Source organism: Callorhinchus milii, unplaced genomic scaffold (genome assembly GCF_018977255.1).
Source record: "Callorhinchus milii isolate IMCB2004 unplaced genomic scaffold, IMCB_Cmil_1.0 Scaffold15, whole genome shotgun sequence".
NCBI classification, from domain to species: domain Eukaryota; kingdom Metazoa; phylum Chordata; class Chondrichthyes; order Chimaeriformes; family Callorhinchidae; genus Callorhinchus; species Callorhinchus milii.
This window is the reverse complement of record NW_024704756.1, coordinates 15,267,717-15,284,441: the sequence shown is the minus strand read 5'-3', so window position 1 is coordinate 15,284,441 and position 16,725 is coordinate 15,267,717. Positions and strand designations below refer to the sequence as shown.

The following is a 16,725-nucleotide window of genomic DNA, read 5'->3' as shown; positions in this document are numbered from 1 at the left end:
TCCCAGAGAGTGGGGGCAGAATGGCTGAAAGTCCACCGGTCTATGGTATGGCAGATAGGGAGGATCTGAGTCACGGAAGTAGGGCGGAGCGAGACCATGGAAGGATTTGAGGGTGAGAGCTCGGATCTTGATTTCGATCTGCTGAAAGATAGGGAGTCAATGGAGCTGAGTGAGGATACGGGTGATAGGCTCGCGGAGCCTAGTGCGAGAGAGGACACGGGGAGCAGGATTCTGCACAGTCTGCAGCTGGTGTAGGGAAGAGATGGGCAGTCTGGTCAACAGGGCATTGACCTAGTCAAACATGTTGTGCTTCATTTCGCTTTCCATCCCTCAAGCAAAATGGATAGCACAAAGCCTAGAGAAAAGGAGAAAGAGCTTGCACCTTTATAAAGCCTTAACGCATCAAAACATCTAAAAGCGCTTCACAAGTAATTACTGTCAAGTGCACTGATTTCTTTGTGGGCAGATCAGTAGCTATTTGCATTAACAGTGTCCTCCTACTGGACATCAGGTGAACAATCAATTCATCTGACGAATGTTGGCCAGGACACGGGGAGAAATTGCCTCCTCTTTATTTTGAACAGTGCTCAGGGATCTTTGACGTCCACTCAAAAGGCCAGACAGATCTCAATTTAAAGCTCTCATCCGAAGGACGGCGCTTCGCGACGATGTCAGCCCTCCCACCAGGTCGTCAGCCTAGACCATGAGCTCAAAGGAACATAGGAACATGAATAGGCCATTCGGCCCCTCGAGCCTGATCCACCATTCTATTAGATCATGGCTGATCTGTACCTCAACTCGTCTTTTTCTCCATATTCCTTGATACCCTTTACTAACAAATATCTATTGACATCATTCTTGAGAATTCCAATTGAGACAGCAGCCACGGCTCAAAGTGCTAATGTGGGACTTGAACCCCATCCCCTCCCCCCCCCAACCTTCTCACCCAGAACTGAGAGGCCTAGCGAGACCAAGCCAAAAAGAGCAAATGATCGCGATAATTGAAGAGGTTGGAGTACCTTAATACCCTCTGAAACATACATATATAATGAGAAGGAACAAGAGGGAGAGGGGGAGAGAGAGAAGACACCCAGACCTTTATTTATTTATGCAAATAAATAGCACGCACCTCCTGATCGCAGACATCCCCTGCAGCATTTCTCTCATTGAATGTCCATCTCAGAGCGCTTGTATACTCACCTATATACCTATATAACAGCAGTAATAATAATTCTTTCATTTGATATAGTGCTTTTCATGTTGGGAGGATGTCTCAAAGAGCTTCACACTGTAAAGTGTAGTGACTGTGTATTTGTAGGCCAACTAAATAGATCCAGTATGTAATACACATACAATACAAATTTATATTTATATAAGGGATGTGGATACCTGAAAGTGTGGTGGGGGGGGGGTGGTGTTCAAGGAAGAAGGATCTTGAAGGAGACGAGGAAAAGAATATACACATAATATATACAGTACCATCAAGATTAAAGACGACAGTACCGGGAAATTGAACATTTTACTCTTTCTTTACACTCAGTCCCTGCCAAAAACCTTCCCACTCTATGTGCAGGTCCTGTCAGTTATATCATCTGTCATCTCAATCCTTTTGACTTTTGGGGTGGGGAAGAAAGCTCCTCTCTCAATGGGTCGAGGACAGAGAGCATCACTCATTAGGAGTGCCACTCACTCAACTTGACTTCAATGGCGCGAGCTACTTTGATGTGTGTCACTCCTGAACACAAGCACTGCTCGGATACGCTAGATAAGTTTGCAGTCGGTGTCAGATTTTATTCCCCCTGGCCGTGAATCTCTCTCTCTCTCTCTCTCTCTCACTCACTCTTGTATCACTTCAGTTTATATTGACATGGCAGAATCGATATGACCTTCGATGTCCTCTCGCTCCGGATACTGCCAGACACAAGCCGCAGAATACAATGTCAGGTTTAGGGCAGCCTTTAGTTCTGTCGCTTACACACGTACGCACTCGGCCTTTGGTTCACCCGCTTTTCACCTTTGTGACCTCCGTCCTTCGGGTGAGAGTTTAACCCGAGGTCCCGTCTGCCTGTTCGGATGGACGTTAAAGATCCCAAGACGCTATCCGAAAAGAGAAGGGTGTACCTCCCATTTGGTGTCCTGGCCAACAATCCCCCAAGTAAAAATGGGTCGCTCGTTCCATGGCTGTCGGTGGGACGTTGCTTGTGCGCAAACTGGCTGCCGGGTTTTGCCCACAAAATACGCAGTCGATCCGTTGTACAGTGTATCCTGTGAAGCTCTTTGAGACGTCTTGACGAGATGATAAGGCACGGCATCAAACACAAGTTTCTGCTTGCCTTTCACTTGTGTTTTATTTCTTGGGGGTGTGTGGGGAGTGGGGTGGTGGGGATTGCAAGACAGGAGAAACGAGCCTTTTTTTGACATATATAAAAAATCAGATAGATAGCTTCCACCACTCCCCTCTCCCGAGTTCTCGTTCCCACCGTCTGTCCCTTCTCCCCTCCAGCTGGCGTTGTCGTTCCGTTGGCCTGGTGCTCCGGGCACGTATTTAAGCAGTACTCCAAGGCGATTACTTACAAGAGAGCTGTTTCATTCCTGGCACATTGGCCATTACTGCTAGCTGGGTTGGAATTTCTCAAGCTATCCTTTAAGGGCCCTGGCATTTAGTCACGTATTCTGATTCAGCCGCAACCGACAGGAGGAAAAACACAGCTAAGCCCACAATACGAATTTATACGAAGGCATCTGAGCGGGGAGATGTAAATCTTTATATCCCTCTTTTTAATAGATTTCACTTCATTGCTTCGTTCTTTTCAAGTCTCCCATCTCACGTTAGATTACAGCAGGCTGAAGGCAACGTATGTTTCAGTTTAATTAAGTAGATCAGTTACCAGTGCAATGCTTCCTACATTTCCTTTCTACGTGCTGTGTTGTGACACTGAACCTCAGAAGCTGTTTAAGTTTAAGCCATTTTCTGCACTCAAATATAGGGTAATTCACTGAATCATTTTGTTTTTAACTTTGTGCTTACTGTCCTTATTTTTGTGCTGATCCTGATCCAAATTAAACAAGAAATAAAAGGAATCCGTCCGTTTGCTACAGGGCCTTTCAGGTCGGGAAGACGACTTGAAACGTTTCACAGGATAATAATAATAATAATTCTTGCATTTGATATAGCGCCTTATCACGTCATTGAGACGTCTCAAAGCGCTTCACAGAACATACTGTAGAGTATTTTGACTGTATTTTGCGGGCGAAACGCGGCAGCCAATTGCGCACAGCAGCGTCCCACAAACAGTCGTGGATTGAAGTGACCAGATTATTATGATTATTATTATTTTTTCTTGAAGGTATTTATTATCCTCTGAAAGCGATCGACTGATAACCGGGTTCCTACTTACTGCTACTAGAGGCATGTTGTGTAATGGAACTAGCCTAAGCTTTCGCCCTGCCCGGCAATCGAACGTGTGTCCTCTTGTTTGCGAGGCGAGTGTGCTAACCACTACGCTACCAAAAACATGTGGCTCTTGTTCCTCTCCAGGTTACTCCATCCTTCAGGTGATTATGGAAGCTGCCGTCCAGAATAACTGGCAGGTGACAGCCAAGTCCGTGGGGAGCATCACTGATGTGATTGAATACCGACGGATCTTCGAGGAGATGGACAAGAGGCAGGAGAGAAGATTCCTGATCGACTGCGAACTGGGGCGACTCAACACCATCATGGACCAGGTATCTCACCTTTCCCGTAGCTCCTGGCACCTCGCGCTTTCAGACGTAACAGTGCTTTGTGTCCACTGCCGGAAGGGCTATGGAGAGCACTTCGCGACGCAATACTAAGCTCTTCCATTCCCAATGCAAAGCCTTATCCAACCTCACCTCCTCACCCAAGTCATTTTTTTTCAGCCACACTGCTGGAATCCTGCTCCCTTTGAGCCAATTTTGAACACCCACTGTATAAAAGGATCACTTTAACAGCTTCAGTGTAGGGAAGTGTGCGTGAGTGTGTGTGTGTGCGCGCGCGTGTGGAGGGGGAGAGGAGGGAGTGGGAGAGGAGGTGCTGTTTGAGTAAGACTGTGAGCTGAATTTAATGTGTGTTTGAAGCTCAGCTCAGAACATTGGCTCGATGCAGTAGCACCTTTTTTTTTCTTTTTTGCAGTCACATTTCCCTGCAGCTACACACACAAAAAAAGATGCAGGATAAACGAGTGCTCTGATGAAACCTGCATGAGTGTGAAATTAGAATATGTTCAGCAGAGTGTGGATACATCCTGTTAGACCTACGCTTTGCTAGCCCTGGATAAGATTACCAAAGGATTTTTCCAAAGCTTCCAATTAAGAGACCGCGAGATTTACACGTAGCACATCCCGCAGCACATGACGAGGTAGAATTTGTGGTGTTCTACCAGTGTAATGCCGGCATTAATTAGCAAACGTCGCAAATTTCACCCCCTGTCTCCCTATTGAAGCAGTAATGAAACGATCCTTCGTTGCTTACGTATCTGCTCCCACCCTTTGGAACTCCATCCCGCAGTCCCTTCGCCTCGCTCCCTCCCTCCCTCCCTCTCTCCCTCCCTCGCCGCCTTCAAGCCCCCTCTTGAGATCCTCCACTTCGACCGTGCTTTCGATCGCCCTCCTACCCCCTACCCTCCCTGCCCTCCACCCCTCCTGATCCCAACCCCTAGCTCGGGGCCAAATCCCTGACTGTCCAGCGCCTTGGGAGGTCCTCCCGATGTGCAAGGCGCTGTGTAAATGTAATTTGTTAACGCTTTGTATCACAAGCTCTCTCTGTGTACACGCAGAAATTTCCGTGCATCAGGAGTGCAATGTACGTTCACTCCATGGAAGCACATGCTCTGTTTATCCCAAAACCCAAAGAATATTAGGCTCAGGTTGGCTAGAACTTATGCTTGAGGGACCCCACAGTGTGCATTGGGGGATAACAGCTGGAGCGTAACCAGCTAAAACCACATAGCTTGGCGTATCCGCACAGCAGTCGACCTCTCTGCTCTGCTGTTGTCGTAGTGAACATTTGCAGTGAGCAGCGCCATTTATGCACTGGGGAGAGCAATGAGTTACGCTGTCTGCTCGCAACACCGGAGGGTGATTTAGCAACCTCCTCCGCTGCTGCCGGGCTCTGTATTGATTTAAAAAGAGCTGACAGGACAGTCAGCTCTCCAGCGAATGGAAAACCGAACAGCCGGGAAAGAGGAGCCTGCCGGATTTCAAACAAAAGAACACATTTTGCAATGGCCAGAGCAAACAAGGCCTCAAGACCGGTGGGGGGGGGGGGGGGGGGTGGGCATTATCAGCTGTAACGTGAGGCACTTTACACCAGGCCCACCCCCCCCCCCCCCACCCACCCACCCCCTGGAAAAAGAGAAGGGAGTTTCTCTCCCGGTGTTCTGGCCAACAATCCTTGAGATAAAATGACTCTGTCACTTTGTGCTGCTGCGTATAAATTTGACTCTGGTGTTTTCCTACGGAATACACAAACAGTGCGTTCAGTGTGAATTCCCTGCGAAAGGCTTTGAGATGTTTGGAGTTGAAAGGTGCTGCATGAAACATAAGAATAATAAGAATTATTATTACGACTAAGACCCCAGGTGGAATTTCTCCCTGTCCATCCATCCCCGCCTCCTCCCCTCCACCCCCCCATTGGAGTCTAAGGAAGGCCAAACCTGTTCTGGTTTTAAAACCTACGCCGTTTCCCAACCACGTTTTCACACAGCTTTCTTTTCTCTTGTGCCGCAGGCCGTCAATGTTGGTAAAAACATCCGAGGCTACCACTACATGCTCGCTACTCTGGTGAGTGTCACTTCACGGTTAACTGAGCGGTCGGTACAGGTTACTTGGACCCGGTGAGACAGAGTTACAGACTTCGCACGAATCTTTGTTGTGAAATGCGGGGAGTCGAAATCCACACTGTTCGGGAACGCATTTCTTGTAAGTTGTTTAAGATAATAAGTAGGAGCGCTCAAAGGATTTATTTTCTCCCAGAGGGACATCAGAAGATGGAAATGAGTTGCCGGGGTGGATGTTGGAACCTTTGGGAACAATTACAAAGGGAATTGGATAAGCACACCGGGAGGCGTTGGAGGGCGTGGGGGAATGAGCAGGGAATTGGGATTAGGATAGACTGCTTCATGGGAACATTACACTAATAAACTGACACTGCCCCCCTCCCCCCCACCCCCCGCAGCTCCCTCCCAGCTCCGTCTCCATCTCAGCCTTTGTAAAGACGTTCTCCAAACGTGAAAGGCGCTTCATTAGTGTAAACACCTGCTCTTGTAACAGCCGTAAACAGCGCCTCATAGTTACGGGGGAATACAGCAAATAATGTGAAGAATTCATTCACAAAGCGTTTCGACACTTTTTGCAACAGCAACTGGCGCTTATATTAACGGCCTTCAGGCAGGATAGCGTCTTGGAGCGCTTCACGGTGGTGGGGTCTGACGCTGAGGAAGGTAATTTGCAGAGTTCTGCTTCTAATGACACTTTTGAAGTGGAATTTTGCAGTGAGATGGTGCTATAGGCTCTGCATTAACCCAGCGCTACAGAACTGCTCTCTGTTTCGATATCACTGGAGTGCCAACACAAACCGTTGTGATAGCACAAAGTCCCTACATTCCCCGCCATATGTTTGGCCGTGTGGGCTGTCTCGTGCTGGGCTCGGAGCCGCAGGTGCTCGCGATGTTGGCAAAGCTCCGTGACTGTGGTGGGGGGATGGTGGTGGTGAGGAGGGACCATCAGGACTTTCCAGCAGCGATGGGGATAAAGGACAACACAGCCCAAGTTTTCACAGGCTTTTCCCAGGGAGCTGATCCTGCTAACACCACCCAGCGGAGAACGTAACTCAGCACAGGCCGGGGCAGAGCCGAGGATTGTCTTTGCTTCATGTGCCCCAGCCCAGCCCAACCCAGCCGCAGAGGGCAGCGTCTTTGCTCCCTGAGCCATGGGGGCAAACGTTGATTTCCGCAGCCAAATTATTATTACTATTACTATTATTTTGGATGAATAGTCTCGGGGTTTATTTTGTGGATTCTTTTTCTGCCCGCAAAATACACAGCCACTACACTTAACAGTATGTCCTGCGAAGCACTTTGAGACGTCTCAACGATGTGATAATGCACTATATCAAATGCAAGGACTATTATTATTATTATTATTATTGTTATTTTTCCTGCAGAGCTCAGCTTCCAGCCTATTTTGCTTAATGATTATATTATTATTTTTAAAAACTAAAGGGATTAAGGGATATGGGGATAGGGCAGGTAAATGGAATTAGGTTAGAAGATCAGTCATGATCTTAATAAATGGCTCGAGGGGCCGAATGGCCAACTCCTGCTCCTATTTCTTATGTTCTTATGTTCTTCTTCTTATATATTTTGCTTGATGCTTTATGAACCCTCCCACCTCATCGTCACCCACCACCAATGTAGTATTTCTGCTGCACGCACAGAAGGAGGGAAAAAAAAATGCTCCTGTGTTCTCTCTAATATGTGTAGAGGGAAACCTTTGATCAGAGAATATAATGCACCGTCAGAAGCTCATCATTTTCTCCCGCTTCGCTTCTCAGTCTGTCTTTGACTCGTCCTGCACTTCCTCCTTTGATGAGGTTCAGCTTTTGTCTCTCTCTGTGCTTCCTTGCAATCACTGCATCCATTACCTTTTCTAATCACTCCGCTTTCCCACTGCCCGCCTCCGTTCCTCTTTTATGCAGCGTCTTTTATTTGGGGTTTTAGCTGATTCTATATTCTTTCGCTCGGAATAGTAATTTGAGCAGCAAATGCAACTGTTGTTTTTTTTTGTTAGGAGATATTGATTTAATTTTCAAACCCCTCAAATCGATGCCGTGGACTTCTCCGTAAAGTCAAGGCTTTACGTCAATTCACTTTACAGTATATTCTGTGAAGCACTTTGAGACGTCTAGAAGACGTGAAAAGCACTATATCAAATGCAAAGGTTATTATTATTATTATTATTAATATTATTTAAACACCAAACAGACTTGTTAAGACTTGGAAAACAAAACAAGCTTGGTAGCTTTTTGGCATCAGAGTTGGGACTTCCCTTAAGGATCTTAATAGCCATGGTCTCGCCCCACCCTACCTCTGCAACCTCCTAACCCCCTACCAACCCGCCCGCTCCCTCCGCTCAGCCGGCTCTGGCTGCTCGACATCCCCCGACCCGCCCGCCCCACCATCGGCGGGAGAGCCTTCAGCCACTCTGCCCCCAATCTCTGGAATTCCATCCCCCAGTCACTCGGCCTCGCCCCCTCCTTAGCCTCCTTCAAGTCCCGCCGGAAGACCCTCCTCTTCGATCATGGCATCAGCCATCCCCTCTTCCCCTCCCCTCCCTTCCCCCCCCCCCACTCCGACCCCAGCTCGGGTCTGAAATGCTGTACACTGTCCAGCGCCTTGGGACGTCCTCCCAACGTGAAAGGCGCTATACACATGTAATCTTGTTGTTGTTGTTGTAATGTTGTTTGAGGCGTCTCAGCTGTTTTAGGGTGTCAGCACTCTTGGCTCGGAGTCAGAAAATTTGGGATTCAAGCCCCACATTTGAGCTAATATAATCCCGCCTGACACTCCCAGTGTTGTGCTGCATTGTTGGAGGCGCTGTTCTTCCGATGAGATGTTGATGTTGAAGATCCCACGGCAATGTTCGAAAAAAGAAGGGAGTTCCTCTCTCCTGGTGTCCTGGCCAACATTCCCCCAAACAAACAAAACATGGCCACAGACTCCATAGCAGTTTATGGGGCACGTACTCTGTGTGCAAGTTTGGCTGCCGTGTTCGTCCGCAAACACAGAGTCACTATGCTTTGCAGTAAATCCTGTGAAACCCTTTGCGGCATCTTCTCTAAATGATACAATCCTTATATCAAATACAAGGATTCTTATTACTATTATTATTACAGAAGGAGCACCAATTTCATTCCGCTCAGTGCTCAGTTTGTTTGCTTTCTTTCGATGTTCCATCGCCTACTCTTTCTTTCCCTTTGCTCCAAAGGGATCAGTTTCCGCTAACCAGGTGCCCAGCCCACTGGTTTCAGAGATAGCGAGCGAGCTATTACACAGCAACAGAAAGCTCTCAGGCTCTCTTAGAAAATATGTCTTACGTTGAGCGTTTTATAATCCCTGTGATCTGTGCAAATTGTTCCTCCGTCTGATTTCTTGTGGAGGGGGTCACGGGTTCCTGTGCAGTCAAGGAGTCGAGTAAAGGCATGAACACGTAGAATATTTTTAACCTGACCTGAATGTGTGTATGTGTGTGTGGGTGTAAAAAAATATCCACGGTCTGTTGAGCTGCAGATGTTTCGTTACCGCAGCTGTGTCGCTTACGTGACCTCCTGAACACAGTCACACGTGTGATGTGTGCAAAAACAAATGGCCTTTTCCCACCGACGCTCGGAAAGAGGAACACTTTGCCTCTGGTACAATGTCTCCTCTATAACGTAACCAGCGGCAGCTGGAATAAGGAACTGAGTCAAAACAGCGCCAATCCAACTAATTAGCCCCACAACCAACACAGTGGTTTGTGCTTTGCCACATGTCAAAACAGTTCCCTGGACTTGCCAACATCAATTACAAATTAATTCCTGGGAGTTCGTGACTGGCATCAAAGGCATGTGTGCGTGTGTGTGTGAGGGTGTGTGTGAGGGTGTGTATGTGTGTGTATGTACGAGGGTGTGTGTGTATGAATAAAATTTTGACATTGACGATCTGCCAATCGACCAACAACTGGTTTGCAACTTACCGCTAGGTAAATAGAGGCATGGGGAATAAGGAAACTTAGAGAGAGAGACACAGCACTGCCTAAGGTTTCGCCCCGCCCGGGAATCGAACCCGGGTCCTCTCGCTTGTGAGGCGAGTGCTCTACCCTACAGGAGCCCTTCATGTCCTTTCGGTGACGTCCTCATAACCAGACAATGTAGCTTGTAATACGTTTGAGTGGGGAGGAGAGGAGGGGAGGAGGGGATGAGGGAGGAATGGCTATGTGAGAGGGATACATCAGAGTTTTTAATTTCTGGCACCCCTGCTCAGCTTTGCTGCGAAAAACTGGAGCGATCGCTGGGAGCTGGTGAAGGCAAAGCCTGTGCAGTTAATGCTAAAAGGAAGCCATAAAAAATGATTTTGCGATAAAATGCTTGGAGTCGGAGTAATAATTAACTGCGAGGGTTAGGACTCCTGCTGTCTTGGATGCCGGTTATTATGTGGTAAGTGTCATGCCGTCAATCCTGTGGGGGGGAACGAGTGTTTTGACAGAGGCTTTCATCTATTATTTACTGTTATTTATCCTGATCTGCACTCACAAGCGCATCTCGGGTCTCTCTTCTGGTGTCTCAGTCGAAGGAGCTTCGTCCTATCCACTGGGCTCTGCTTCCACGGATGCTTTAATGAGACGTTAACCGAGGTACCGTCTGCGCCCTTACCTGAAGCGATCCTGCTGTTCGAAAGGAGAAGGGAATTTCTCCTCCTCCCCCGCCGACCCACCCCATGTTACGGCTGAAATTCCGCCAGATAAAATTGGTCGGTGGCTGTTTGTGGGACATTGCTGTGTGCAAACATTGCCGGCCAAAACACATAGTCACCACACCTTACAACAAATCCTGCGAGCTGCTATATCAAGTGGAAGGATTATTATTATTATTATTATTATGGATAATGACAATAATAAGGATGCGGGCGATCAAATATAATGGCGTGTTCCACTCCCCAGGAAGGAGTGTAGCCACCTACTGGCCACTTTACACCAGCGCAAAAGCAACTCATTGCCAGCTTTACAAATGTTGTAATAATAATCTTTGCGTTTGCTACGACGCCTCATCACGTCGGAAGGACGTCTCAAAGCGCCTCACGGGCTGTACCGTGAAATGGATCGACTGTGCATTCGGAGGCAAATGGCGGAGCCCAATCGCGCGCAGCAACGCCCCACGAACGGCCACGAATCGAATGACCAATTTTACGTGGGGGGGGGATTGTCGGCCAGCTCCCTTCTCTTTTCGAATAGCGCCGCGGGATCTTTAACGTCCAATTGAGTAGGCAGACGGGACATCGGTTTTAACGTCTCTGGCCATCCACCTCTGGCCATGCAACACCACCCACCCACCCCCCCACCCACCCAGCCCAGCGCTGTCCTAGAGCGTGACCTTAGACAATGTGATTCCATCGTCCCGACGTGGGGGCTTGAACCCACCACCTTCCGACTCAGAGGCGAGAGAGAGACACAGCACTACCGACTTGTTGCGGTCTTGAACCCCACCCCCTGATTGTCTTGATAGAAGGGGGTGGAGGAACGGAGGTCTCTGACTGTCCTCTCCGTCTTTCGCAGGGCTTCTCGGATCTGATGCTGGACAAGTTCATGGAGACGGGGGTGAACGTCACCGGTTTCCAGCTGGTGAACTACGAGGACCCGATGGTGCAGAAGTTCATGCAGAGGTGGACGAAGCTGGATCAGCGGGAATACCCGGGAACCGCTGCCAGCACATTGAAGGTAGCCTTTGCGCGTTCCCAAAACTGTTCAAACATCTAAAAAAAAGCAACCCACACGGGAGCAGGTCAGGCCTTAAAAATAGCGAACCTAGGATATTTTAATCTGTCCCACTAACGCTTGCAAGACCTACTTTAAGTAGCATGATCGGAAGCTCTCTCTCTCTCTCTCTCTCTCTCTCTGGCTGCCTGGGACCTGTGGGCTACAAATAAGTCACGCTTGTTGCCACAACTCTCGGTCGTTCAACACTTTTTCTGGTCGTGGTTATTGGTTGTAAGTTTGACGCTGTGGCAAAGCGTAGCTCCTGAACGAAACCAGTTGTTTTTCAAAGTCGCCTCGATGCTTTTTTGTTTAATGGGACAAAAATTTTTAAAAATGAAGGCAAATGGGTCATTTTCAACAGATGTCTTGAACATCTGCGAATCCGCTGCCCAATCCGTGGACAGGTGCGTCAGCCTGGCTCGGTCGGTAGGGCTCTCGCCTCTGTGACAGAAGGCTGCGGGTTCAAGCCCACCCGCATCGGGGGTTTACGCTCGCAGTCCCGGCTGTCGTTCTTCTCGTACAGCTTCGAATCGAAAAGAGGCTTAATAAATTATAAACACGCATAAAATACCACAAGGTACTGTGAACAAAAGAGGAGCAAGTTCTTTCTCATGTAAAATGAATCAATAGGCACAATTAGGCTCTTTGTTGGAGCACAAGTAAGGTGCTTATAATGTGAAATTTGTAACCTACAGACCCAGTTCTGGGTTACATGGCGTGACAATAGTCAATGGTTTACTTCAGACAAACTGATGATTCCCTTTACATGCCCTCTGTCGATATCTTGACGGGGTTATAAAGCTTACTTTTTGTGATGTAGACTGCAATGAGGCTTGGCTTTATTTATAATCCTTCCATTTGATATAGCAGCTTTCACATCAGGAGGACATCACGGGATGCACTGTGAAGTGTAGTGATTGTGTATGTTGCAGCAAACACTGCGGCCAATTTGCACACAGCAAAATCCCACAAACAGTCATGAAGCGTGTGACCAATTTTAGCTGGGAGATTGTTAGCCAGGACACCCGGGAGCAACTCCCGTTTCAAATAGCGTCGTGGGAGCTTAAACATCCACACGGACAGGCAGAAGAGAGCTCGATTTAATGCCTCTTCCGAAAGACGGCACCTCCAACAATGCATCGCTCCCCCCAGCGCCGCCTTGAAGTGTCAGTCAGTCTGCACTGTGCGTGAGTTCAAAGTTCCCGACATGGGGGCTCGAAAACCCACAACCCTCCGACTCGGAGGCGAGAGTGCTACCGACTGAGCCAGGCTGACTTTCACGCTCCGTCCACCGATACACGCAGCTTCGAGGTAAATCATAAACGACTATCAAACAAGGCGAGAATTTTTTTTGCCAAGAAAAAAGAGTTTGGACCGGACAAAATTGATATGTTCGGCATTTTTGATTATGGTACAGGACAGAACAGCCCCAGAGACAGTCTGACAGAACAATTTAACACATCTTGTGTCAACTCCTTGCTCTGTGGGTACTCATGCATTTTTAAGCGAGCAAAGAATCGGGTGTAAAATTAAATAGCTCATTTTGGCACGACTTCAAAAAAGGACGGCACCAAAGGACTTGCGTCCACTTTACTTCCATCTGGTTTCAGCAGAGAGAGAGAGACAGAAAGAGACAGAGACAGAGAGAGAGAGAGAGAGAGAGACGTGCAAGAGAAGTGACTTTAGGAACAAGTTGACGGTCGCACAGGTCGCCGATGCGCAAATTATGGAGGATTCGCTGAGAGCTCAAAGGCAGCAATTCCTCAGGCGCCTGCAAATAGGCGCTCATTAATAAGGCACAAAAACAGTCAATATGTTCTTTGTCAGCGAAATGATTTGAAACCCGGTACAGTTATTAAGCAATTCATCACTCTCTTGCAGTAACGCTCGTTCGTACATGCGAGAATCTACGTAGTGTAGTTATTGAATTAGAAACGCTTTGGGCTTGTATTCATGCCCATTCTATCTCATCTGTCCACCACCCTACTGTTCTACCCTCACAGCGTCAGGCTGTTTTTCTTTAAATTGTCCTCAGCCACCCACCCGGCAACTCTGTTCCAGTCTACGCTGTAGTAGTTGGTTGGTCCACCCGCACACGCATGGAGGGACGTGTTCTTTAGAGCTCCACTGTGAGGTCCACGAAATGGAATAATCCTCTCGTTCCGTCTAACAGAATCTCCCTTTTCGTGTCCCTCGATAAATGCACAGACGATTTTGAACGCTGTGCCTCACGTATAATGGACGTCTGTTGACAACGACGAGAACAACAACAACAGCAACAACAACAACAACAACAACAACAACAACAACAACAGCTTGCCCTTAACTCTGCGCCGCATCGCAAAATAGTCCGCACGGAGAGCGGGAGCCCAGGCAGGGTGGGAGACGGCGAGGAAGAGAAAGGAGAGGGGGGGGTGGACGAAGACACAATCGCAGGGAGAAAGCTTGAGAGGGAGGGTGCATGGCAGGATGGTTGGGGGGTGCAGAGGCGAGGGGGAGAAATTTAGGGAGAGAGGAAAATGGAAAGAGGGGAGGATTGACATTTTCTGTGGGCCAGTGTAACAGAGAATGAAACAATTGCCCAAGACAAAAATCGGACGATGCCAAAGATTCTTCCATCACCTCTTCCCATCCCTCACACTGAAATGAATTCTTTATGAATGGAGGATAACATCAAGGGATGAGCGTAAATAATTAAACACAGAACATAAGGTTGACTTATAGGAATGGCTGGATGGTTGAAACTATTTCAGGAAAATAAGGAATGAGGGGACGGTAAATTGAGAGATCCTTGAACTCGGGTTAAAATTGCAATAGGCATTTTGGGACGTGCGAGAGATTCTGCAATTACAGATGCAAGCAGAGCCTAAGTGAGAGAGAGAGGCTAACTGGTAAAAAGCCTTCAATTAACTCCCCACATCTGCATTCAACATAGAGGATGTTTTGCAGCGCTCCTCCAACTCGGAGGAGCAATCAGTCAAACATGGAACTGAGATCGAGGCAGCAGTGAAAACAGGAGATGTTTCTGATTAATTAACGCCGTAAATGATTCATAGAGTGATACGTAAAATGAGCTTTTCAGCGGGGGATAGTCAAGAAAAACAGAGGCAGATTGTGAGCTACTGAAATACAAAGTCTGCGCAAGTATTAAATAATAATAATAATCCTTGCATTTGATAGAGCACCTTATCGCGTCATTTGAGACGTCTCAAAGCGCCCTCCCATCTCACCACCCAGCCAGCCAGTAGCATACTAAGAGAAAAAGAGAAGAAAAAGCCCTGGAAAGAAATCACTTAAGTTTAAAGAGACGAACTACAATGGAAAATTTGTTCCATGCAAAAAAAAAAGCACCATTGCACCAAACTCTAAGCCGCTTACAATATAACCTGTCAGTCATTCACAGCTTCTCTCCGGCTTTTACAAAAGGGCGGACAAAATGACATGTAAATCAAGGAGGCTGAGACGGCTGAAAAAGGGACTGTCAGGTTTTTTAGTTATATTGTTCGACGTGATTCCACAATTTATAAGATTTTGAGTAAAACGAGCAGCTCAGAGGATTACATTGAGCAGACGTGCTTAGTACTGGTGTCAGCGAACAAACACAGGGAATGACAAGGGAAGAAAAGTGAAACTTCACAGAGGGAAGTTCCGCTTTATTGTAAAATAGCAGCAATTTTTAGTGAAAGCAAACTAAGAAAGGAGATGTGACCGAATGAAAGAGCTTGTATTTTGCTTCCCCTCAATGCATCTCAAAGGGCTTTGCAAATCCCCGAACAAGCCATAATGTGACTAGTTAATTTATCTGGAGGATTGTTGGCCCAGAGACCAGAAGAAAGCAGACGGGATTTCGGTTAATGTCTCGGCTGAGTGACACCCCCCCTCCACCCCCACCCCCACCCCCACACACACAGCACATTCGCCCACAAAATGTACAGTCAATTCACTTTACAGTATATTCTGTGAAGCGCTTTGAGGTGTCTCGAAGGCATGATAAGGCGTTGTATCAAATGTGCGGATTATTTGTGACTATTATTTATCGGTGGAACGCCAGCCTAGTCTGCAAGTTTCTGTCCTGACGTGGACCTTGAAATTCAGAATGGGAAGAATTAAGAAGCCTCATTTTGTTTTTACTCGGAGGGTTTTTAGAGCATGGAACTGTTTTGTCACAAGTGGCAGTTGCAGTTAACAGCATAGCCGCATTTGAAAAGAGTGTTTAAAGATAAAACAATATAAAATAATTAGGATCAGAAAATGGAACACCCACAAAGGCTCGATTGGCTGAATGGCCTCCTTCTGTACTGAAAATTGGATGACTCTTTGATTCAGAACGTGTTAAGATTCCACAGTAAAAAGCTGTTGACAACCCAAACTCCCCCCCACCCCCACCCCCCCCGCACCATACAATTTGTTTAATTGTATTTAAACCCATGTTGAGCAGACTATTAATTGGAACATTCTTCAAAGGTAACTGATGAAGATTTGGCTCGAAAGGACTCGAGAAAGCAATTTGATGATATCAGCAGCGGGAACAGGTTGAAAGTAGCCGTGCCTCTTTGAAGTAGTTTAAAATAACATGGATTAGATATGGATTGAAATCCTTATTTCACATCTTTGTACTTTATTGGGGTCGACTGTTAGTATTTTGTGTAATAAAAGTGTTTCAGCACAGCTCGATGTGCGTGAGTAAGCCCGGCTCAGTGTGTCTCAGCCCGGCTCAGTGTGTCTCAGCCCGGCTCAGTGTGTCTCAGCCCGGCTCAGTGTGTCTCAGCCCGGCTCAGTGTGTGTCAGCCCGGCTCAGTGTGTCTCAGCCCGGCTCAGTGTGTGTCAGCCCGGCTCAGTGTGTGTCAGCCCGGCTCAGTGTTTGTCAGCCTGGCTCAGTTTGTCTCAGCCCGGCTCAGTTTGTCTCAGCCCGGCTCAGTGTTTGTCAGCCCGGCTCAGTTTGTCTCAGCCTGGCTCAGTGTGTGTCAGGCTAGCTTAGTGTAAAGTGTGGTGACTGTGCGTATTTTGTGGGCGAACGGGGCAGCCAATTTGCACTCAGCAATGTCCCATAAACAGCCCCAAAGCGAGGGGTCAGTTTTATCCGGGAGAATTGTTGAAAATCACCAGACGCACCCAACCTCCTTTATAAACACCCGAAATGAGTTGGCACAGACAATGGCTGCACACAGGTCATGTATTATTTTCCCAAATTAATTC

General features: G+C 47.5%; 1 protein-coding gene across 1 annotated transcript in view; it reads left to right on the top strand.

Annotated features, from left to right (window-relative positions):
* Positions 1-16,725, top strand: part of LOC103178715 (glutamate receptor 3) — a 78,442-nt gene that overhangs the window by 20,205 nt on the left and 41,512 nt on the right. Inside the window, exons 3-5 of the mRNA XM_042340829.1 lie at positions 3,539-3,726; positions 5,749-5,802; positions 11,329-11,490. Of these exons, the coding sequence (XP_042196763.1) occupies positions 3,539-3,726; positions 5,749-5,802; positions 11,329-11,490 (404 nt within the window). The remainder of the gene's footprint in view (positions 1-3,538; positions 3,727-5,748; positions 5,803-11,328; positions 11,491-16,725) is intronic.